This window comes from Ailuropoda melanoleuca, chromosome 17 (assembly GCF_002007445.2).
Source record: "Ailuropoda melanoleuca isolate Jingjing chromosome 17, ASM200744v2, whole genome shotgun sequence".
NCBI classification, from domain to species: Eukaryota; Metazoa; Chordata; class Mammalia; order Carnivora; family Ursidae; genus Ailuropoda; species Ailuropoda melanoleuca.
In genome coordinates this window covers 7447650-7473100 of record NC_048234.1, presented here as the reverse complement: position 1 = coordinate 7473100, position 25451 = coordinate 7447650, and the positions used below count along the sequence as shown (strand labels likewise).

Below are 25451 nucleotides of genomic sequence, written 5' to 3'. Positions count from 1 at the left end.
TCCCAGCGGAGGAGCCTGACATGGGGCTCGATCCCAGAACGCCGGGATCACGCCCTGAGCCGAAGGCAGACGCTCAACGACTGAGCCACCCAGGCGCCCCCCCCCCAAATTAATGTTTTAATTCAATTCTTATTTATGCTTCTTTACACCAAAAGGTAGCAGAATATGCTAACCCCCGGAAATGCTGCTTGGGCATAAGGATTATTTTGAGCTGAAGGCAAACAGAAGAGCTCTCTGCCCTCCCCCTCTTTGCCTAAAAGTAGGACACACGTTGTAAAGCTGTCCTCCTCCCTTGTCTACCAGGAAAGACAGAAGTCAATCACCAAACACAACCCTTCAGCCTTGTCAGCCAGAGGGCACCGCAGGAACCCACGTATAAAAGTTGACTAATGAGCCTTATCTTCCATTTGCTCCCCATTTATCTGCCCTCTCCCAATCTGCCACCCTAGGAACTCAAATTTCTTCTCCTTTACCTTGTCACTTCCCTCAAAATTGTTCTTTTGTAAAAAGTGCGACCTAAGCCCGAGTTCGATCCTGCCTTTGAGTTACTCATCACCGAGTTCCACCGCGTGTGTGCACTGCACATGTTAATAAAATGTGCGTGCTTTCCTCTGTTGCTCTATTTCTGTCAATTTAATTTGCAAGGCCCCCACCCAAGGAACCTCAGACAGGTAGAGAGAAAGAATTTCCATGCCCTACACCACGCTCACTACATTTTTTATGCTATCTGGCTACCTGCATGTCATTCCTTCCTTCTGGATGTAACCTGTTTCACACACCTTAACTAGTTTTTTCAGCGGGAATATGTGAGTAGTCATTTTTCCTAAATCTTTTCCTTCAATATCTTTATTTTCCCTTTATTCTTTTTTTTTTTTACTTTTCTTTTTTTCTAAAGATTTTTAATGTATTTATTTGACAGAGAGAAAGAGTGAGAGAGCACAAGCAGGGGGAGTGGCAGGCAGAGAGAGCGAGAAGCAGGAGGGGCAGAGGGAGAGGGAGAGAGAATCCCAAGCAGACTCCCTGCTCAGTGCAGAGTTCAACAAGGGGCCTGATGAGATCATGACCTGAGCCAAAACCAAGAGTTGGATGCTAAAATGACTGGGCCACCCAGAAGCCCCTCGAATGGTTCTTTTATATGCAATCCTTTTCCTCTGCTTGATTTTCAATTTCTCTCCTTTTTTTTGTTAATAACCTATAGTCATCCTATCATGCATCTGGGGATAGATTTCTTTCTGTTGACCTCAATCAGCACTTCTTATGTTTCTTTAATCTAAAGATTTATGGGTTTGCTTGTTTTTTTTTTTTTTTTCAAATCTAGAAAAGAAAAGTTCCACCATAACTTCCCCTTTTGCTCATTCTCTTCTTTGGGAACAGCTCCCAGACACAGGTCTGTGTTCTATCATCCATGCGTCTCTGTTTCTGAATGCCACCTCCCCACCTCTTGTAAATCACTCTGTTCATTCTCGGCAGCAACTTTCCATCTGTTTGCAAGCTCACCAATTCTTCATTGGTGTGCAATTTCAGTTTATCTCAAGTGTTTTGTTTTTTAAATTTCCTATGCTGCACCTTCCATCCCCATGACATGTTTCATAGCTGGAATCCTGAATCTCCCACTCGTCTCCCCCCATTTTGCCCACCCATCCCCTTCCACCCCCTCCCCTCCAGCCACCATTGGTTTGTTCTCTGTATTCATAGGTCTGTTTCTGCTTTTTTTGTTCATTTGTTTTTCACAGTCCACATAGAGGTGAAATCATATGGTATTCATCTTTCTCTGTCTGATTTATTTCACTTAGCCTAATACCACCTGTGTCCATCTATCGTCACAAGTGGCAAGATCTCATTCTTTTTCACGGCTGAGTATTATTCCATCATATATAAATACTCTTATACATACACAGACACACACGCACACCCCACACCTTCTTTATCCATTCATTTATCAATAAATGGACACTGGGGCTACTTTTGTATCTTTGCTATAAAAAATAATGCTGCAATGAACACAGGAGCTCATGAACGCTTTCGAGTGAATGTTTTCATCTTCTCTGAGCAAATACCCAGTAATGCAATTGCTGGATCATATGGTTAATTCTATTTTTAACTTTCTGAGGAACCCCCATACTGTTTCCCACAGTGGCGGCATCCGTTCGCATCCCCCCCAACAGTGCATGAGGCTCCTTTCTCTCCACATCCTCGCCAAAAGCTTGTCTCGTGGCTTTAAATTATAATAAGTATGATTTGAATTTTGAAAAGTTCTATTTGGTTTTTCTTTAATTCTTTTTTTTTTCTCATATCATTTGATTCTTTGGTCAAGGACGATTTTGTCTTTACTTTGTAATTGAGGTCTATCACTGACATAGAACACTGTATCCGTTTCAGGTGTACAACGGAAGGATTCAATATTTGCATATACTGTGAAATGAGCACCATGATACGTCAAGTTAACGTGTCACAATACACAGTTACAATTGGAATTTTTTTCCCTTAAAAATATGGCGTGTTTCACACACTGGCCTATCATCCATGCTCAGGGGCCACACTAAGGCCTACTGTTCCAATTTTAGCACATGTGCTGCGAAAGCGAGCATTGTCCTTACTTAATTTTTAAACTTCATTTTAAGTCTGTTTCATACATATTGATATGTATTACTTCATATTTTCTTTCCTATTACCATATTATTTTTAGTTCTCTCTGCTTCTCCTACTGATTGTGCCTGCTGATCCTTCCTCACGACGATTCTATTTTTAGTTTGTTTTTATTGTGAGTTCAAACGGAGCCCGGGTTGTTCTGGGAATCCTATAATTTTTGACATCTGACATGGAGAGGTTTCCCACTTGCTTCTGCTGGAGCCCTGGGGATTTCATTTGTCCTTCAACCCTTTATTGGGTTAATTATGCTAATTTCTCCCTCTGGGGAGTTGCCTCCCTGCATAGCCCATATGACATGGGCAACCCCCTCCCCACCCACCGCCGGGGTTTTGATTTTGCTCACCAGCAAACCTTTTCTTCTTCCCACCCCAAACCCCAGCCCCAGCCAGGCTTCAAGTGTCCTCAGTCCATCCCTGAGAAGTTCTGGCCCCCTTCTCAGGGTTGAGGGCTTACCTAGACTCGGCACAAAGCCACACGTGGTGTCACCTACCCGAGAAGTGTGTCATCTCCCAGGATAGCTGACCCCTCCATCAAACACTGAGCCAGTGTTGTCAAAGGCAACTTTTTCTGAAAAGGAAAAAAAAAAACAAAGAAAACCCAAAAAACATGTTGTAATGAAAACTATTTCAGTAGCCATCTGCCTACTCTAAAACAGCAAAAAGTCAAATACTTCCTAGGTACTGTATTAGCTAAGACACAAATGGACCTTAAAGCATGTTTAAAACCTAGACATTCACAGCATACGAGGATAGGTTAGACTCAGAGAGGTCAAAATCCAGAAAATCAAAACCAAATTAAATGTGCCAATTTGGAAAATCAGCCTAAGGTTTATAGGCTGCGTTTTAAAATAAAGTGGGATAGGAGTGCCTGGGTGGCTCAGTCAGTGAAGCGTCTGACTCTTGATCTCAGCTCAGGTCTTGATCTCAGGGTCATGAGTTCAAGCCCCGTGTTGGGCTCCACGCTGGGCATGGAACCTACTTAAAAATAAAATAAAATAGACTGGGATAGTGGCAAGGAAAAAAATAAAGACAAGATTTCAAACTTACATTAACAAAGATTTGAACAATACTTTAATTTCCAGAAGTCAATGTCTCTTTGGAGAAGTGCCTTAGCCCCATTTTATAAACGAGGCAGGTTGGGGCTCCTGGGTGGCTCAGTCAGTGAAGTGTCTGCCTTCAGCTCAGGTCATGATCCTAGGGTCCTGGGATCGAGTCCCGCACTGGGTTCCCTGCTCAGCGGGGAATCTGCTTCTCCCTCTCCCTCTGCAGCTCCCCCTGCTTGTGCTCTCTCTCTCTCAAATCAATAAATCAAATCTTTAAAAAAAAATAAACGAGGCACCTTATGGTCAAGAAAGAGAGAGAAGTGTTCACATACAGTAACAATGCAAATAAGCATAAAAATAAAGGCACGCTCTAAGAAAGAGAGAAAATGGCTGACGAGCACAGGACTAGACACTTAACATCATGAGTCATGAAGAAAATCCAAATCGAAGCCACCGGGAGCTACCACCTCACACCCACTAGGATGGCAAGAGGAATAACCATCAGAAAGTAAGTATCGGTGAGCCCAGGGAGCGTTGGTGAGCCCGTGGAGAAACCGGAACCTCCGTGCCGTGTTGGTAGAAACATAAAATGGGGCAGCGCTCTGCTGAAGTTTGGCAGTATTTCAGCAAATTAAACAAAATTACCATACAGCCCGGCAAGGCTACTCGATGCCACTCAAAACAACTGAAAACAGACCGTCAAACAAACCTGTGCATGGACATGAACACCAGCACTATTCACACCAGCCCAAAGGTGCAGAGAGCTCCAGTGTCTGTCAACTGATGAATGGATTGATTACAAGTGGTATATGCATATGGTGGAATATTATTTGGTCATAAGAAGGAATGAAGGGCTGATACGTACTAGGACACGGACGAACCTTGAAAACATCATACTCAATAAGACAGACACACGAGGCATTGATGGCAGGATTCCACTTACAGGAAATACCCAAAATAGGCAAATCCACAGTAGTGTGGCATAGCCCATTCCCTCCTTGAGAAGCACCAGCAAGCCCTCTCCTCCCTGAGCCAAAACCACAACACTACACAGATACGCTCTTCACCTGGAAGGCAACTGGACTACACACAGTCCAGAGCCTCTTGTGGTCCTACCCAAAGATCTTCAGCTACTCTCATGGAATGTCTATTCCGCATGCAGAGAAATAAGTAATAAGCATGCACACTGTAATGGGGATCGGCAACAGAAATCAGGATGATGGGGAGAGGGCAGTGGCAGGGCGTGGAGCCTGGATGGGGGAAGACCTCTCAGAGGGGGTGGCATTTAAGATGCAGCCCAAGTGGGAGAGAGTCAGCCATGCCTCAAGAAGATTTGAGAAAGAAAAGTCCAGATAGAAGGAGGGAACTGCCAGTGCAAAGGCCCTGAGGTAGAACTAACATGGCGGGCTTGAGGTCCCCAAGGAGGCCAACGCAGCTGGAGCACAGTGAGTAACAGGGAGTGGGTGGAGCATAAGGCAGAGGCCAGATGGTGGAAGGCCCTGTCCGCCAGAGGCAGACACTGGGGTCTTCTGGGCGTCTGGTGACCACTGGAGGGCTTAAGAGCATGATCGGATGAAAATTACTCAGTCCTGAGAGAGACACAACTGAATGGCCTGTCAGCAGGATCAAGTGGGAAGTCACACTTTTTGGGCTCCATCCACTTGAACGTAGGAATCTGCTTTGCACACCCCCGAGAGATCTGCATGCTCTAAGGCATCTCTAGGGAAGACACAGGAAGGTAGGTGAGCCCCAAGGGTAATATGGAAATTCATGTGGTTCCTGAGATAAATCCAGAGAGAGAGCCCAAGACTGTGTGGATAAGGTCCTTCAGCAGGTCTAAAATACATCCCCCTCTCTGTGCTTAGACGTGTCCCCTCTAGGGAAGTCAGATGCCTTTCACTCAAGGGATAAACTCATTCCTCATCACTTCAAATAAAACGGGACATTCCTCTTGGTAAAAACGCGACCATGCAGCTCAGTATTAATGCATCCAAATTTAAACGTCACTTTCTAGTTGTCCTACAAAGCTATTATGTACACATTTCTGGAGACTTGATTAAAGGTGCAGTAAACAGTATGTTATGAGAGTGGGTACTCTCATATCGCCTTTAAAAAAAAGTTATTTACAGCACATTTTTTAAAAAGTGTCTAAAGTGGTTCAAAACAAAAAGTTAGGCAGGCATTAATATACGCTCACGGAGGCGCCGTGACTTAAGGTGATAGTTCTTAATCAGGAGTGATTCTGCCTTCTTGGGAACTCTGGCAACGTATGGAGAGATGTTCACTTGTCACAACATGGGGAACACCACTGGCATCTGATGGAGAGAGGCCAGGGACGCTGCTAAACAGCCCACTACACACAGGACAGGCTCCCCGAAATTAAGAATTATCCAGCCGCAAACAGCAAGAGGGCTGAGGTTGAGAAATCTGGTTTAAGGAGAAAGGTCTCCAATATGTGAATTCCTCAAACATCTAAATAACCAGTCAAGATGCTCTGCCTTGAATGTCAGGTAAAACAGTCCAAGTATGGGTCAGCTCACACAAAAACACCAAACCGTGTCTGTGGGTGGCTAAAGGCACGAGGATCAAGATCAAGAGAGCAAAACAGGCGCTGAGGGCTGCGAGGCTAGCCGGTGTTGGAGAAGGATGGTGAGGACAGCCGAGTGTCTGCTCTACAGAATATACAGTAGAAAAAGCAGCCCGAAGTGCAGGACTTTATTATTTTCCACTCATCTCATCACTTAACACCCTCACTAACGACTTTGAGAAGCTTTCAGGTGGCAAAGAGGGTAGCATTCAGTGACACAGTATCACATAGACTTATTCCTGCTTCGATGGTCTTTTAATTCATAAGATTTCAACACGGAGAATAATCTCTCTCTCTCCTGTTCTTTGTGCTGTCTAGCTAGCTGGCTACCTGTTGGAGGGGGTCACTGAGAGCATGTGACTGCTGACTGATCCGTGAACTGGACCTAGGCAATCAGGTTCCTTACTCCCTCCCCTGACCTTGGAACATTCATTCTGCTTGTCTTGCTGAAGCTAAAAGCTGCCCTGAGGACACAGCCCTGGGAAAGTAAAGTGCTGCTGAGGCCATCTGGGGGTATACATGACCGAAGCCAGTTCGGGTCTCTTTAAAAACATCTAAGATTTGGCAGGTGGGTGTAGGGACCTCCTAGTCTTGTGACCACCCAAGACGAACTTCATATATTAGCTTCCTTGCTTCTTAAACCTGCCACCTACCAAACCTGGAGTGGTCTGTCTCTTCCTTTGGTCTCTCCTTGACCTCTGCATACAAGGGCCAGTTTGCGAGCCAACACTCTAACAGATTAATTTTTGACCAGGAAATAGAGGTCTATAGCACAAAACTCGAAAGTCACTAGAAAGTTTACAGCAAGAAGTATCCCTCTCATCCTTGACTCTTGGACGCCTAGTGCCCTCACTGGAGACCGTGACAGTGACCAGTCTTATATAGCCTTCCACAAACACTCTAAGCGGGTCCAATTATATGTACGTGCATGTCTGTTTTTAGTGGATACCTTCCCCCCCGCAAATGTTTGCATACTATGTCCACCTCTCTGCGCCCTGCTTTCCTAGAGATAGCCCTTGGGTCATTTCCCATCATGACACACAGAGTTGGTCCATTTTTCTTCTTCTTTTTTTAATGGCCACAGAGATCACAGAATGAAGATGACAAAATTTATTTGAACAAGTCCTCCACTGATGGTGTAACTGTCACAACCCAGGGTCTGTGCTCGTGGCACAGGTGACTCTAGGAGAATGAATCCACTCTAGAAGAGAAGCTGAGGGTGAACTTGTGTGCTGGGATTCCAAGGGCAGGAGTGAGGGGGGTTAACTGGGCCAAACCTTGGTGGAAATTAATGATTTGTCTTTATTTGTATAGATGCTTTCGAAATCAAGGAGTGAGAAGGAAGCCACCAAGCAAAAAGAGGAAGGAAGAAATAAATCAAGGCAGTACACCTTCATGTTGTCAAAAAGGGGATTGTGATGGCCTGTAATCAAAGATGACAGAAGAGAAGTCAATGAACTGTCATCCACAACAGACTACAAATTACTCTTATTTCTAAAGAGATTCTCTGAGACGAAGGAAAAATTGAGGGTTCGGTAGATGGCAGGCACGTTACTGAACCTCATGGCTGTCTATACCCGAGGTATTATCTGCTTTCTCCCCGCCACCCCCAGTCTGCTCATCCCCACCTTCATGGATAAGGACACTGACTCTCTTCATGTAAAGGATATAAGGAAGGATTAAACTGCCCAATGATCTACAAAAGCAGCTGAAACTGGTCCCCCTCTATGAACAAGGATCTAGGCTGACAGCCACATGATGCTCACGGAGATATGAGTGCCTGGGTAAAAAGACTTGACTTAGCAAGCTTCATCCCGGCCAGCGATTCTTCAGATCAAAGGGAAGGTATTAAAATAATCTTTCCCCTGATTCGAGAGCACTGATAGAACCTGAAGAATTAAGGTTAGGGAAGACAGAATGTTCCAGGGTCTGGAAGCTGTCCATCTGACTTTTCTGAGATGACTCTTCTCTCTAAAATATCTCTGGCACAAGCAACACAGTTTGTAGGATGACTCAGAGACAAAAAGTCTAATCCTAATATCCACTCTGTTTCCCCAACACGCACATGTGCATGCACACGTGCACGCACACACACACCCCGTACCCTCTAATTCTGAAAACTGCTATCTACTCTCTTCTAATTCCAAGCCCAGGCAAGTAGCTTTCCTGGGGTTCACTCCCCAAAACTCACAGCCCAGATGTGCTGCTCAGGGTCAGGAGCTCCCCATGGTCATTTCAGCTGAACAGTGAGGCCATGATAATGGCAGTAGGCTCTATTTCTTTAATTAAACACTAAGCATCATTCTAGGCATTTACATGGGCTATCTCACCAAACTCTCAAACAATCTTACTGGGTAGAAATTCATTACTGTTATTACCGTGTCCCAAATGAGGAAACCAGGGCCTCCAGAGCTAATGGGACTTGCCCAAGGTCAGGTATAGTCAGGAAGCAGGGGAGCTGGGCTTCAATCTTAGGCAGTCAAGCTTCCAGAGCTTAAACGCAGAATCATTATGCTAAATTGCTTCTGTAGAGAACAGGAAAGATTCAAAGTGGAGTGCTGACACATTCGGCAGGTTCTGTGCCTAAAATACTCATGGGCCATCCATTCATGACACGAATGTATTTTTAGCCTTGCCTACCCTGTGGCAAGCCCTGTTCTAGGCATTAAAAATACAGCCGTGATGGAGAGACAAGATCCCTGCTCCCATGGAGCTCAACTCATCAGTGACGGGGAATGATCACCAACATTTCAGATAATGATACACACTCTAAAGAAAATAAAATGGGGCGATGTGATTGGGGGAGGGAGGAAACAAACGGGTGGGAAGGGGAGCCTGTCCTGAGAACCTCAGGGCTAAGAATCAGAAAAGAAAAAAGTTGTGGGCGTGTCTGGTTTCTGTGACAGGTCAGTGCCGTGGGGACAGTGACGACGGGGGTGGGACCAAGAGCCGAGCTCAGACATGCAGGCGAAGGCGTATCATGAGGGTCCAAGGGCCAAGATAAGGAGCTGAAATTAGATTCTACAATGGGAATCCTTGGGTGGGATTTCAGCAGGAAGGTGGCGCCATCTGATCTCTGGTGCAGAGAATGGATTATGAAGGGGACAGGGTTGAGGAGGAGCCGAAGACCTGCCAGGAATGGCTGTGTTCAGGCCAGAGAGGATGCTTGCATGGACAAGGGTGGCAAATACTGAAGCCACTGGAAATTGTCTGGAGGAAGAGCAGTTGGGACCTTCTGAAAGTCTGGGTGTGGAAAGAGAAAAATACAGGGCGATGTCTGGAAGTTAGAAGTGAGTAGGGGCAGATTTCCCGTACTATTCTTGACTGCTCCGCCTTCTTTGCTAAATCCAACTCCTGTTAGGGCTTAAAATGCTGCAGGTCCTGCGGCTCTTGATTCAAAGGCCATTTGTCTCCTTCGATGATCTCATCAAATCTTACAGAGTTAAGAGTCGCTCAAGCCAGAGACCTTGAAAGCCCTCTGCACTCCTAACACCCCCACATCGACTCAAGTCCTGCACGCTCTACATCGTGTATCTACCGCGTCTGCTGATTTCTCTCCCTCTTCCCTGATACCAATGCATCTCACCTAGATGGCTCCCCTATTTGTCTGTCTCTTACTTTCACCATAACTTCAACCCCCACGTATCCATTTTTCACACAATTGCTAATAAATCGGACCACGCCCCTCCTGATTAAAAACGCTGGCTCCCACTGCTCTTAGGGATAAAGTCTGAATCCTTACCATGGCCTCTAAGGTGCGATGGGGTCCCCACAGTCCCATCTCTGGCCCTTCTCCTTGTTGCTGTTCATACTCTAGTCACTGGCCACCTTCGTGTCTCTCAAAGATGTCCCTGACTCCTTCCCATCTCTGAAAATTCTGCACCTGTCACCCCATGTCCTAGAAGCACCGTCTCCCCTTTGGCTGCCACTACGTTCTGCGGCCCTTAAAGGCCACGTCCTCACAGAAACCTACTATTTGATTCCTAGTGAGCTCTTCTTCTTCCCCCTGAAACCTTAGCTGAGGAACTAATGGCGCCGTGTACCGGCTGCATCCCTGGAAGACCGTGAGCTTCCAGAGGACAGGGATCCCGCTGGGTTTGCCCAGCACTTGGAGGATGCACCGCCTTGCGTGGCGGACGTGGCGCTTTCCAAGTATTTAGTGAGGAAGGTGGAGAAGGTCTCCCGCTAAGGGTGTATTTGTTGAATGTGACTTCCCCACAAGAAACGCAAGGATGGTGAAACACCACACATTTTCCTTACGCTGGTGGTCTTAAAAACTGATGAATTAACTGGCGATTAGCCTGGAACTAAAGGAAGCAAAACGGTAACCTAAGTAGCATCCTTTCTATTCTCCACCCCACAGAAGGAATCCAGTTTAACTCCCTGCTCAAGGAATAACCCTGCTCCGCTCACTCAGGTTGAGGCCACAAAACTCCACGTCTCTGTCCACTCCCACGTGACAGCCAGCCCCAGCTTTTACAGCCACACCTTTAGAGGCATATGATAAAAGCTTTGGTGCTGGAAACTGCGCTAAACTGCTAAAGGGCTAATGAGCTTGTTTAAAAAGAAGTGACAAGGAGCGGCAACCCGCCGTGTGCTCCAACAAAATGCCAAACACTGCCTGGATGCTCTTTTTTTTTTTATATATAAAGATTTTATTTATTTATTTGAGAGAAAGCAAGCATGCACCAGAAGGCGGGAGGGGCGGAGGGAGAAGCAGACTCACCGCTGGGCGGGGACCCCAACACGGGGCTCGATCCCGAGACTTCAGGATCATGACGTGAGCCAAAGGCAGACACAACCAACTGAGCCACCCAGGTGCCCCTGCCTGGACACTCTTAGAGCCCCTTCCCATTCTGAGATGCTCGGACTCCACTTGCTTGCTTTAGCTGGCCTCATTCCCTCAGAGAACGACCATCTCTTGACCTTTTCTCTCTCTCTCTCTCTCTACTTCAGTAGAGATGACAGGCAATGCCACACTGGTTTCAGGGGTACAAGGTAGTGATGGAACAACTGCATACACAGCAGGCTCTGCTCACCGTAAGCACAGCTGCCATCTGTCACCGTACGGCACCAATACAATTAGCTGATGATATTCCCCGTGCTGTGCCTTTCATCCCTGTGACTTATCCAATCCAGAACCAGAAGCTGGTACCTCCCACTCCCCTCCCACCCATGTCACCCGTCCCCCCACCCCCCTCCCATCTGGCCCCCATCCGTTTCACCTCTCGACCCTCCCTTCACACCCAACCTCCCCATTTTGCATTTGTTCATTACTTCCCTCACCCCCACTTTCCCCCTTTGACTTTTAAGTTTCTCACTTTTAATCTCTTTTTCTTTTCGCCTGTTCCTTAGATCTTGACACATCTCCTTACCTAATAATCTCAAAGAGCCAAGTACATATTTCGGTACCCGAGGCGAGGCCATTAATAAGTGTCACGTCTCCTATTAAATCCCTTGATGTGTTACTTTAGAAAAAAAACCCGGAAAAATGTATTTGAGTCGTGGCCATGGACATTTTTCTCCTGCCGATCTGTGGCTGTTAAATATTTAAAACAGCTCTCTGACTTTCTTTTCAGTTGGATCCTATATTCAGTCCTATGAGGACATGAAAAGACTGATCAGCACAAGAAATCACTGACCCAATCAAACACATGAAGTCTGTGCGGGGAGATCACTGACCTGTACTTACTTGAGCACCCTTTCCCCACAGACTTCCTCCAGGTCAACCCCATGGGTGTCCAGCTCGCCTGGTGGTCACTGTATTCATGTGGCTGCAACCCTCAGGGCCTGACCACAGCCACTGCGCGCCCTCCCTGCCAACAGAAGCCAGGTCGCGCGCTTCCCAGCAGGTGCCTCACAGCCAGCCAGGGCAAACCTGTTTCTCTCCGACACGTATTCACCTCCTCAGCCTCCCTTGCAGGGACACATACCAGAAATTCTTCTGGGAAAGACTTTTATCTCCCTGATAAAAACAACAACAAAAGCATACAGAGATAGTTCATCCTCTTACCACCCTCACGCTTTCTGCCTGTGATGCAGTTATGTGAAGACGTGATGTCCGGAGCTGCAGCAGCCACATTATAACTGGGAGGAGCCGGAACACAGCAGAACCACTGACCCGAAGCTGATGAATACACCTCGGGTCCCGCTATTTCAGACATCTCGTGAAGTGATATAAAGTAAGTGCCTTTTGGCTGAAGTCACAATTAATCAGCATGTTAACTATGTCTTCTATTTGTATTCTGAGGCTGGTGTCTTGCTGACCCTGGAGAGGCTGTCTCTGCCAGGCTTAGCCAATTCTCAAAGAGAGAGTCAACAAGTCACCCATAAGCGTGCCTGTCAAATGAAAACCAAGCAATTCTCAGCCTATACCCCAACTACCACTTTTGTGGGGCTCTCATTCCCAGGCCACTGTCCACCTGCCCTAACCCCCCTCGGGGCCAGGTACCAGACAACTAGGGACGAGAGCCTACTGAAGTTTCTCAAAGAAGCCAATCCTAAGGCTGTTTATCCTGACTCATCCATTCCTCCCAGGGAAAGCACATTCATGTCTCTTGCCCGCATTTTCCTCCTTTTATCCTGAGTGACCCCGTGTGGCCATACATGACACAGGGTGCACCCCCCCACCATCAAACTTACGTTTTTTATGCCAATGATCCCCTGACCTGTTGGCCTCACCAAATTTTCTATTAATATCTTATCTCTTAGAAGACGTAGGGAGCCAAATGCCTCGTAACTGATATAGTTTGCAAGACCCTCCATTCAATTCAAACCCGACACATCTAGGCAATTTTACTTTATCTCAGAAAAAAATAACACCAGTAGTCACCAAGTTGCCAACACCAAAGGCCAGTTTCAACCCTCTGGCGATAACATTCAGTTGCTACTCCTGATTCTAAGCTATTCTGTATTGTAGACTAGCTATTTTAAGAAACAGTACTTCTTAGAACAGATGGAAGGACGTGGGTCACGGCCAGGCCTGGCAGCAGGCTCCCACCCAAAACATCTATCTCCTGGAGCCCACCTTAGATGTTTGCTTAATGAATGGGTCTTTCGTTCCCAAACAATTCTGCAGACTCTCCCTTTAGACTGGTCAGGCTCCCCTTGCTCAAATTCCCAATATACACAGTACTTCCATAGACATTTTCCAAACCCGTGCACGTTTCATTTCAACCACCCGTAAGAGACTGCTGCTGGGAATATTAAGAGAGATGACACCAGGGCTGGGAAGAGGACAGAATGACGGACAGGGCAGGCAGAGCGGGCTCACTGCAGCATGAGACTGGGATAAAGCATCAGGACACACCACGTGACCGTCACTAGAAAGGAGGCCACAGGAGCTGGGGGCTGGGGGGCTGGGGGGGGGCTCAGAGAGACCACTGGGAAGCAGAAATCAACAGTGACTCCAGGTCAGAGACAGTCAGACACCAAACGTGTTGGCTCTCAACTCAAGGAGGATTACAACCTCCCACATTGCAGATCCCTTGTCATGAAGCCAAAGGAACATGTAAGAATGTATTTTAAGCTTTGGGGGAGTTGGGGGAGGGGCAGGAGGTCAGGAGGGAAAGTGAGCCAGCGATGATGCCGGTTTCGGCAAGGACTGCTTGAAAGAATCACAATACACGAAGTCCTGTGAGTACTAATGTAGGTTACACACAAAGATGGGGACATCTTCATTCGGCAGGCTCTCTCTAACTATTTCGTTATAGGGGAAATCATTTTCCCAGGGTCATCCTAGGTCACCTGGCACCTCCAAAACCACAGTGTAATTTTCTCCGTGAGTTCTTATGGTACCATGAAGGCACACGGAATCTACGAGTGTGCCGAAGCAGAGACAAGACCCAGGTTTCAGCCTCCCTAACGGTGGACTCCCGAGCACGCCCTGGTTACCCCAGTGCAGGGAAAACAAAGAGAGGGACCGTGTCCTGCCTGCTCAGGGTGGGGGATGCTTCAGGCAGGTTAAGGGGCAGCAAGAGGTGGAAAGGGGCTGCCACACCACAGAAACACCACCTGTCAGCTCACAGACACAGAAATGGCCAGAGAGATGAGACATAGCCACACCAAACAAGGCCCCGGGAGTGGGTCCACTGTCCTCCAGGGGTGAAGCTGCCGGGGGGCCGGGGGTAGGAAGGCACTTACAGAACGCTTGTCGGCCTCAGCCCCTTGCTGGCCCTGGAGACATGCAGTGAGCTTCTTATGCGTGCTGTGGGAAACTTGCTTCACCAGCTCCAGGCGCTTCTCCACCTGCAGAAAGAGCAGTGGGGGGCGCGTCACCGCGCAGGCGAGGGCAAGGTCAGCAGAAGTGGGGTCGTCGGTCTGGACGATCGTGGGAGGGGAGTCTGGCCCGTGCTCTGCAGGGAGAAGCATTGCTGGGGAGGCAGCACCCAATGCAGGAGAACTGGGGGAGGGGGCAATGGCAGACTCAGGGGCTCTCTGTGAACCCCGTAGTCAAGTGACTGCCACTTCTCCCGAAAACTCTTAGGTAAAGGAGAAAGGCTGCGTCTACAGAGATCACACCAGGAGCAGCCTGAGCAGTTGAAACAGCGTTGGGAATGGCTCCAGTTGCAGTGGGAGGATGTATTTGGTGTCCGTATGCGAGGGGCTGGTGAAGACCTTACCTGAAGAAGGTCTTCGCTCAGAACTTCCGTCTTTTCTGCCCTAAAGAGAACATTGAGAAACATATTAGTAAAAATAAGGAACACCGTCTCATTCTTATTCCCCACTGTCTCTGTTCATGGTGAGACCAGAAAAACAGACGTGAGCAGCAGAGATTTCTGATGAGAGAAAATATGGACAATCCTGGGATTGACGGGGAACCGTAAGTCCTCTGGCGAACAAGATCCTGTGTAGACACTTCTGCTAGAGACTGGAACCTGGATGAAGGACAGCAAACACGTTCCTTTCTTTCCAGACATTTTTTTTTAAGTAACAGAATTAAGCATGTTCCCCAACCCGTACCCCATGGCCTCCCCCAAACAAGCAAGTAAAAAGAACAGAAATCTGAGCAGGGATCAACAAACAGCAAAGAAGAAGAAAACACAGTTCTGGTGACAAACACAAATGCCACCAAGGAGATGTGGCAACCACGTGTTAGGCGCCCCCACCACAAAGTGGGGGGCTTGAACCTGAGATGCACACATTCCGAGAAAGAACTTGGACACAGGCTGAAGGGGCCCCTGCATCACATCCGGGGACAATGAGACTCTTCCTTGGAGCAAAGCACTCGCCATTTCTTGTCTAGAGAATCTCAGAGATAAGGTTCAGGCAATGATTTCTCTCGCATAGGTGTGTTCTCTGTGTCTCTCCTTCTCACACTGACACATATACACTGCAAATTCCCCTGAAAACAAACTGTCGACACTAAAGGTACAGAGAAAGAAGAAACAACATACGGAGAGCCTGGAGAACTTCAATGACCAGAATTATCGAAGACTGTGACATACGTATGAAATATTGAAGAACAAATGATACACTGAATATGAGTGTAAGGACTTCTGCTCCTGGGAGGATGGAGTGAACACATTTCACCTCCTCCCCCTCACTAAATAAAAACAAAACCCTGGGACCTTAGGTATAAAACAAGAAAACTCTGTAAGGTGGACAGAAGGCACCATGAGATCTGATGAATGGCATGGCGTGGTGGGCATTTTTGCTTCATATATTCCACACGTGGTCCTTTAGAAGCTGTGAACTGAAATACCAGTGAGAACAGCCAAAACTAGCCCAACAAAAGCCAGGTCCCTGTAGCTAAAGGTTCAGGAAAGAAGCAACCTGACAAGATAGAAAAAGTTTATAGACAATAACTGTTCACTTGAGCCAAATGCTACAGAAAAAACAAACAAATAAAACAAACAAACAAAAAAACCCCACAAAAAACCCCAACTGTTATCGTACCCCACTCATAGCGGCAAATGCAGGGAAGGGAGCCTAGACTTCCACCCTTGCCAGGCTATTTAACAAGGCACCCAACCTCCTCCCATCCTCTTGGCCAGTGTAGCATCAGAGATCCCTGACTATGGAGCTGAAACATTTGTCACTGCTGGGCCCTAACAGTGGAAACCACACGAGCGGTCCATACATCCACCCTCACCTGGTGGTGACAAAGCATCCCTCTCCCTTCCTGTGGAGATGGTGTAACAGAAGGCACAGGGGAGAGTCAGGACTTTCGCCACCATCCACTAGTAACAAAACCATCCTCTGCCAAGCATCAAGGCAAGCCAAGTGGGGAGCCATAATGAACTACTCCCACCCCTCCCAGTCAGGGAGGTATCAGTGAAGGCCCAGTGGGGAGCCAGAATTCCCACTCCCACCCAGCAGTAATGAGCAGCACCACCATCTTGGGGGAGTGGGAGCCAGTGAAGGCCAAGTGGCGAACCTGGACTTCTATTTCCACCTGGCAGTAACAAAGCAGAATTCTCCCTTCCCCTGCAGGAATGATTTCAGAGAAAATCAGCTAAGAGAGAAAGTTGAAATAAAACCCAGAATTTCATAATATGATACTCAAGTTTCAATAAAAAAATTACGTATCATATCGAGAATCTGAAAGATCTCAAATTCAATGAAGATAATAAATACCAACAGAACGACAGAGATGTTTGAATTATCTGACAAACACTTCAAAGCATTCACTGTGAAAATGCTTTGATGAGCATTTATGAACATACTTGAAACAAAACAAAACAAACAGAAAGTCTCAGAACAGAAGATTAAAAAAGAACAAAATGGGGATGCCTGGGTGGCTCAGTTGGTTAAGCATTCACTTTCAGCTCAGGTCATGATCCAGGGGTCCTGGGATCCAGCCCCACATCTCCCTCTTACTCTGCCTGCCACTCTCCCTGCTTGTGCTTGCTCTCCCTCTCCCTCTCTTTCTCTGTCAAATAAATAAATAAAAATCTTTAAAAATCTGTTTTTAAAAAAAGAACAAAATGAAAATTTTAGAGTTGAAAAATACAATAATCTAAATTGAAAAATCCTGGGGGACAAGTTCAACTCTAGAATGAAAAAGCAGAGGAAAAATCAGTGAACTGGAAGAAAGCACAAGAGAAATTTCCCAGCCTAAACAACAGAGCAAAAATAGACCAAACAAACAAACAAAAGGGACCTGTGAAACTATCACAGAGGATTAAATATTTATGTCATCAGAGTCCCAGAAGAGGGAAAAGAAGGTAGGGCTGAAAAAGTACTCAAAGGAATAATAGCTGAAAATTCCCCAAATATGGCAAAAGCTGAGCAAATCCAAACAGGATATACACAAAGAAGTCCTCACCAAGACTCACAGTCAAATTTCTGAAACTAAAGACCTTTGTCTTGAAGGCAGAGAGACAAAAATGATACCTTACTAACATATGGGAAATAAGTTGAATTACAGAAGATTTCTGGTGAGAAAACAGAGGACAGAAATGAGTGGCACACCAGTTTTTAAGAACCGAAAGAAAAGAACTGCTAACCTACAAACCTATATTCAATGAAAATATCCTACAGGAATGAAAAATATCAAGATATTCTCAGATAAAGGAAAACTAACAAAATGTGTCATCAGCTGTCTTGCCTTAAAGAATTACTAAAGAAGTTCTAAATAAAAAAAACAAACAATCCAAAATAAATGGTAAAAGAAACGACCTTGAAGTACCAGGAAGGAAAAAAACAAACCATGGTGATCAAAAATAGTAAATAAAATAGTCTTCTTTCTCCTCTTGAACCTTTTTTTTTTTTTAAGATTTTATTTATTTTTTCAACAGAGAGACAGACAGCCAGCGAGAGAGGGAACACAAGCAGGGGGAGTGGGAGAGGAAGAAGCAGGCTCCCAGTGGAGGAGCCTGATGTGGGGCTTGATCCCAGGGATCCAGGATCATGCCCTGAGCCGAAGGCAGATGCTTAACGACTGAGCCACCCAGGTGCCCCTCCTCTTGAATCTTCTAAATTGATGGCTGAAGCAAAATTTATAACACTGTGTATGTGGCTCTAAATATATGTAGAGGAAATATTTAATACAACTATATTATAATTGGGAGAGGGTAAAAGGACATAAAAGGAAGTAAAGTTTCTAGATTTCACTCAAACTGGTAAAATAATGGTACCACTAGACTGTGATAAACTATGTATGTGTAATGCCTAGACCCACTGCTAAAACAGTTACACAAGGTGGTTCACTGAAAAATGCTACAGAGAAATCAAAATGTATTCTAACCCAGAAAGAAAGAAAAAGAAAACAAAACAATGAAAAACAGAAAAAAAGACATAAAACAAAAAATGAAGTTGACGTAACCCTTAAGATAGCCAGACTTATGTTAAATGTTAATGGCCGAAATATGCTAAGTAAAAGACAGAGATTGGCAAGATGGATTAAAAATATGTTGTCTAGGGTCACCTGGGTGGCTCAGTAGGTTAAGTATCTGCCTTTGGCTCAGGACATGTTCCCAGGGTCCTGGAATTGAGCCCCAAGTGGGGCTCCCTGCTTGGCAGAGAGTCTGCTTCTCCCTCTCCCTCTGCCCCTCCCCCCCCACTTTCTCTCTCTCAAATAAATAAAACCTTTAAAAAATATGTTGTCTACAAGAATCTCACTTCAAATATAATTATATAAGTAGACTGAAAGTAAAATTGTAAAAAAATATACCATGTAAACATTAGTCAGAAGCAAGAAGGAGTGGCTATATGAACATATGAAGATTTCGATACAGAAAAAATGACCAGAGACAGAAAGGAGCATAATATGATGATAAAAGGTCAATCCACTAAGAAGGCACAGCAATCCTAAATGTAGGTGAATTAAACAACAAAACTACAAGATATGTGAAGAACTTATATAACTAAAAGGAGATGAAGACAAATCCATATTTATAATTGGAGACTTCAATAACCCCCCTCTCAACAATTGACAGAACAACTAGATAAAAAAAATTAGGAAGAGTAAGTAAGAACACAGCAACTCCATTAACCAATAGAATTGAACTGACATTTATAGGATAATCCATTCAACATCAGCAGAATACACACTCTTTTCCAGGGCTCATGGAACATATACCAAGACAACTGAAATACACTGTAACACAACCGAAAAGAAAGAAAAAGAGAAGATCAATATTATTACCACTAATAGGAGTGAAACAGGAAATATCACTACAGAACCCTATAAGCTTCTAAATGTCTTCGAACAACCTTACACATGTAAATGCAACAATTTACATGAGATGGACTAATTCTTCAAAAAACACAACCTGCCACAGTATACCCAATAGGAATAGACAATTTGAAGAGTCCTATAACTGGTAGGAAACTGAACTTGTACTATTAAGTCCCCCTACCCCCCAAAAAATCTTCAGGTCCAGAAGCCTTCACAAAAGAATTCTACCAAATGTTTAAAGAAGAATTAACACCACTTCTACCCAATCTCTTCCAGAATACAGAAGAAGAGGGAGCACTTCCCAATTCATTTTATGAAGGGAGTATTCTTTTGATACCAAAACCAGACAAAGAACAGTAAAACAAACAAAAAAAAAAACACTATAGACTAATATTCGTGAATATAGGTGTATGAATCCTTAACAAAACATTATGAAATAGAATTCAGTAATATATAAAAATAATTTTTCACCATTACCAAGTTGGGCTTGTTCCAGGGATACTATTCTAGGGATTTGAAAATCAATCCGTGTAAAATCCATCATACTAAATACTGAAGAAGAAAAACCTGACCCTATCAATCAATGCAGAAAAAAGCAGTTGACAATGCAATTCAATTCAAAACCCATTCTTGGTGAAAACTCTCAAAACTGGAAACAGAAGGGGACTTCCTCAACTTAAATAACATCTGCAAAACAAAACAAAACACAAAGTCAAACAAAAAAAAAAATCCTACAGTTAACACTTCACTTAATGGTGAAAGATTAGATGTTTTGCTCTCTAAGATAGAGATCAAGGCAAGCATGTCTGCCTTTGACACTCATCTGACATCATGCCACAAGTCTGAGTCAGTGCAATATGGCAAGAAAAGTAAACAAAAAGGAAAAGATCTGAAAGGAACAAACTGAAATGTCCCTATTTACAGATGACATTATTGTCTATGTAGAAAACGCCAAAAAATCTACAGGGAAAAAAATACTTAAAACTAGCAAATGAGTTCGACAAGGTTGTATGACATGAGGTAAACATACAAAAATAAAAGTTACATCTTATACTAGTAATAAACACATGAATCCTGAGATTAAAAACCAAAATACCCACCTAAAAATCTATCAAAATGTGTATTGAAGGTGTATGCTGGAAACTACAAGATGCTTATGACAAATCAAAGAAGCTCTAAATAAATGGAGACACATACTGTGTAGATTGGAAAATGCAACATAATAAAGATATCCGTATTCAAAAATTATCAATTAAATGCAGTCCCAATCAAAATTTCAACAGAATTTTTTGTAGATACAGCCAAACTAAATATAAAATCAATACAAAACTGAAAAGGAAGAAGATCTAGAATAATTTCTAGAAAAAATAAATTTGTAGGACTCACTACCTAACATTAAGACTTCTTTAAAATTAAGTCATCAAAAGAGTATGGGTGGTAAAAAGAGCAATAGGACAGAATAATTAAGAAAGAGCTGGACAATATAATCAACTGGTTTACCCCAACGGTGCAAAGGCCATTCAAAGGAAGAAAAATGGTCTTTCCAACCAATTGTTCTTATAAAACTGAATATTCGTATGCAAAAAAAATATGAACCTTGACGCATCCTTCACATCACGTATAAAAACTCATAATAGTTCACGCACCTAAGTATAAAACATAAGACTCTAACACTTTTGAAGAAAATATATGGGAAAATATCTTTGATGTTGGGTTAGGTGATGAGTTATTAGATAGGACATCAAAAGCATGATCCAGAAAAGAAAAAGAATTGATGCATTAAACTTCATCAAAACTAAAAGCTTTTGCTCTACAAAAGGCAGGGTTAAAAACTGGAAAGACAACCCACAGAAAGAGAAAATATTTGTAGATCAGATACATGACAAAAGAATTATAGCCAGCATATGTAAAGAACTTTCAAACTCAACAATAAGAAAAAAATTCCATTAAAAAAATGGGCAAAAAGGGGCGCCTGGGTAGCGCAGTCATTAAGCATTTGCCTTCGGCTCAGGGTGTGATCCCAGCGTTCCGGGATCGAGCCCCACATCAGGCTCCTCTGCTGGGAGCCTGCTTCTTCCTCTCCCACTCCCCTTGCTTGTGTTCCCTCTCTCGCTGGCTGTCTCTCCGTCACATAAATAAATAAAATCTTTTAAAAAAATGGGCAAAAAATCTGAACAGAAACTTTATCAAGGAAGATATATGGATGGCAAATAAGCACAGGAAAAACTTCTCAACATTATCCATGAGGAAAATGCAAATTAATACCCAAATGAGGTAACGCAATTAAGGTAGCAAAAATAATATCACCACCACCAACAAACATCGAACCTCACCATAGTAAGTTCTGGAGAGGCTGTAAAGCAATTGTAACTCTCCCATATGGCTGGGGGCTGAGGGCAATGCAAAATGGTAAAGTCCCTACGGAAAACAGCTGGGCAGTTTCTTATAAACTTGAATATACACTTGCCATATGACCTAGCATAAATAAAATTTATGTTATACACATACCCCTACAACATCTCATCAATGTTCACAGCGGCTTTATTTGCAACGAGGAAAAGCTGGAAGCAACCCAAACCTCAACAAGTGAACAGATTAACAAGAGAACACTACTCAGCGATAAACAGGATGGGGGCACTGAGGCGTGCCACAATCGAACAGATCTCTGAGACGTTACTCTCGATGAAAACAGCCAATCTCAGAAGGTTACACCCATACTGAATGACTCCATCTACAGGACATGGAAAAGTGGAAGGAAAAAGTAAAAGGACAGTGATGGAAAACAGAGCAGTGAGGGACACCAAATGGGGTGGGGAAGGGTTTGACTACAAAGGGAATTGGTTAAGGTGATAGACGGCCCCATACCCTGTTTGTGGGTGGTGGTTACAGGAATCCGCGTGTGTTAACACTCAAAGAACTGCACTGAAAAAGTGAGGTTTACTTTGTGCAAATTTTTAAAGTGGTAAAAAAATAATTTTTCTTTAAAGATTTTATTTATTTATTTGAGAGAGGGAGAGAGAGCACACGTGCACATGCACAAGTGGGGGGGGGACAGAGGGAGCAGGATAAGTAGGCTCCCCACTGAACAGCGAGCCCAACTCGGGGCTGATCTCATCACCCTGAGAACATGACCTGAGCCGAAATCAAGAGTCAGATGCTTAACCAACTGAGCCACCCAGGCGCCCCTGAAAAAAATAACTTTTTTAAAAAGAAAACTGAGGGGCGCCTGGGTGACGCAGTCGTTAAGCGTCTGCCTTCTGCTCAGGGTGTGATCCTAGAGTCCTGGGATCCAGCCCCACATCAGGCTCCTCCGCTGGGAGCCTGCTTCTTCCTCTCCCACTCCCCTTGCTTGTGTTCCCTCTCTTGCTGGCTGTCTCTCTGTTAAATAAGTAAATAAAATCTTAAAAAAAAAAAAAGAAAGAAAGAAAACTGAGATAATAGGCAATAGTTTAAATCAAGGAGGGAAGATAACGGGAATCAAGTATTCTAAAGCTCCCAGTACTGGTGGTTAGAGGAGGTAAAGTGATCATTTAGATTTTGTTAGGCTAAAACATGATAAACATTTGAAGGGCAGCACTAAGAGTAGAAATAGACTGTGTATCTTCCACACTAATAGAGGCAAAAATACAAAAACAGCATCACAATCCACAGTAAAAATTCAATGAATCAAAACAAGGGGAAAAGACAGCAGTAGATGAAACCGTATAGGAAAAAAGGAAAAAATAGCACGAAGTAAAATGGCAGACACCAGTTCAAATATATTATTAATAAAAATGGACTAAATATGTCAGTTAAAAACTAAAGATGTTCAGCTGAGAAATAATAAAATAAAAAAATTCTAGCTCCATGCTAGTTCCAAAAACTATCTGAAACATAAAGAATTGGGAAGATTAAAGAGAAAAAGAAGAAAAAAACACATACCAGGCTATTTTTAATTAATATCATATTATTGTTGGCCAAAATAGACCTTGAGGAAACCCCCCCCCCAAAAAAACCAAAAAAACAAAGAAACACACCCAAAACCAAAAACCAAATACCAAACATTATTAAGGAGAGAAGGTCCCAATATAATAAAAAAGCCTACCTTATCAAGAGCCTATAAGAATTCTGAACTTGGATGTACCCGATTAGAATCACAAAATATATAAGTCAAAACTGATAGAGAACTTCAGGGAAGCCCTAAAAAATGCACCATAATACAAGTGTCATCGTTTCTCTTTTAATTAATGAGGGGTAAATCACCAAAAAAAAAAAAAATTGGTAAAGATATAGAGGATCTGAAAAACATAAGTTAACAGATTTATTTGACAGACACATATGGAACCCTGAATCTGACCATTACAGAATATAAATTCTTCTCATGTACATAAGTATTCATTTCCGAAAATTAACCACTTATTAGCCTATAAAGCACATCTCGACAAACACTAAAGGGCAGATGCCATGCAGACAATGTTCTCTCACCCCAAAGCAATTTAAGTTGAAATAATTAGCTAAAAAGTTAAAATTTTATTTTTTAAAGATTTTATTTATTTATGTGTCAGAGAGAGAGAGCACAAGCAGGAGGAGTGGCAGGCAGAGGGAGAAGCAGGCTCCCCACTGAGCAGGGAGCCCGATGTGGGACTCAATCCCAGGACCCTGGGATCATGACCTGAGCTAAAGGCAGATGCTTAACCAAATGAGCCACCCAGGCGTTCCAAAGAAGTTAAAATTTTAAAAAACACACATACCAGATTTGGAAACTTTAAAACAATTCTGAATAGCCCATAGGTCAAAAAGACAGAGTTAGAAACTTAAAATATTTAGAATTGAGCAACAATTAAAATATCAAACTTGTCAGCAAAGTGATACTTTACAAAAATATAGAAACTCAGATGCTTATTTTAGGAGAGAGGCTGAAAATACTTGAGAAGTATAAACAGAATAAAACTGAAGAAATGAGAAGGAAGAAAATAAAGGGAAGAAATTATTAAAATAGAAAAAACACAGAATCAACAAAGTCAAATTTCATTCTTTGGAAAGACTAACAAAATAGCAAATCTCTATAGGATTTACCCAGGAGAGAGAGAGAGAGAGAAGGAAACAATAATAGGAAAAAAAAGTAGAATATAGTCAGTGATACCACAGAGATTACGATAAATGAAAATCATTAACAGCTTTATTTGAAAACAGACAAAATGTCAAAGAGCTAGAAAAATAAAGCAAGCCCAACCTGACTCAAGAATAAATAGGAAGTCTGAATAATCCCATAAACCTTTAAATAACAGTGGAGTGGTAATTAAATATCTTTCCACAAGGAAAAAAGGAGACCAAGGTATTTAACAGGAAAATTTTCAACTACTGCTTCTTTCCAGACTTGTACAAACTCTTCAAAAGAATTTAAAAAAGCAACACATACAGCTCACTGTAAGAGACAAGTAGAACTTGTTACCAAAACTAGACAAGGATGCACAAAGAAGATTATAGACCGGTCCTACACATTAACAATCATACAAATATCCTCAAAAAAATAATAATAGATTAGCACATTATGAGCAAATCAGATTAATTACTGGAATGCAAGAGTGGTTTTTCTTTTTTTAAAGATTTTATTTATTTTTTTAAAAATATTTTGTTTATTTATTTGACAGAGACAGCCGGCGAGAGAGGGAGCACAAGCAGGGGGAGTGGGAGGGGAAGAAGCAGGCTCTCACCGGAGGAGCCCGACGTGGGGCTCGATCCCAGAACGCCGGGATCACGCCCTGAGCTGAAGGCAGACGCTTAACAACTGAGCTACACAGGTGCCCCAACAGATTTTATTTTTAAGTCATCTCTACCCCCAACGTGGGGCTCGAACTCAAGACCCCAAGATCAAGAGTCCCACGCTCTACTGACTGAGCCAACCAGGCGCCCCAAGAGTGGTTTAACTTTAGCTATCTGCAAGTGTAATGCATCACATTGACAGATTAAAGGATAAACCATGACTGTCTCCAACAATGTAGACAAAATACTTAATAAAACTCAATGCCCATTCATAAAAAATAGGAAAAATAAGGAAAATTCTTACCTTT

General features: G+C 43.6%; 1 protein-coding gene across 1 annotated transcript in view; it reads right to left on the bottom strand.

Moving 5' to 3' along the window:
* The window catches only part of ARHGAP44 (Rho GTPase activating protein 44), a 152789-nt gene that overhangs the window by 58712 nt on the left and 68626 nt on the right, over positions 1-25451 (bottom strand). The window contains exons 2-4 of the mRNA XM_034647283.1: positions 14900-14939; positions 14421-14525; positions 3140-3216 (exon numbers count right to left, since the gene is read on the bottom strand). Coding sequence (XP_034503174.1) covers positions 3140-3216; positions 14421-14525; positions 14900-14939 — 222 coding nt within the window. The remainder of the gene's footprint in view (positions 1-3139; positions 3217-14420; positions 14526-14899; positions 14940-25451) is intronic.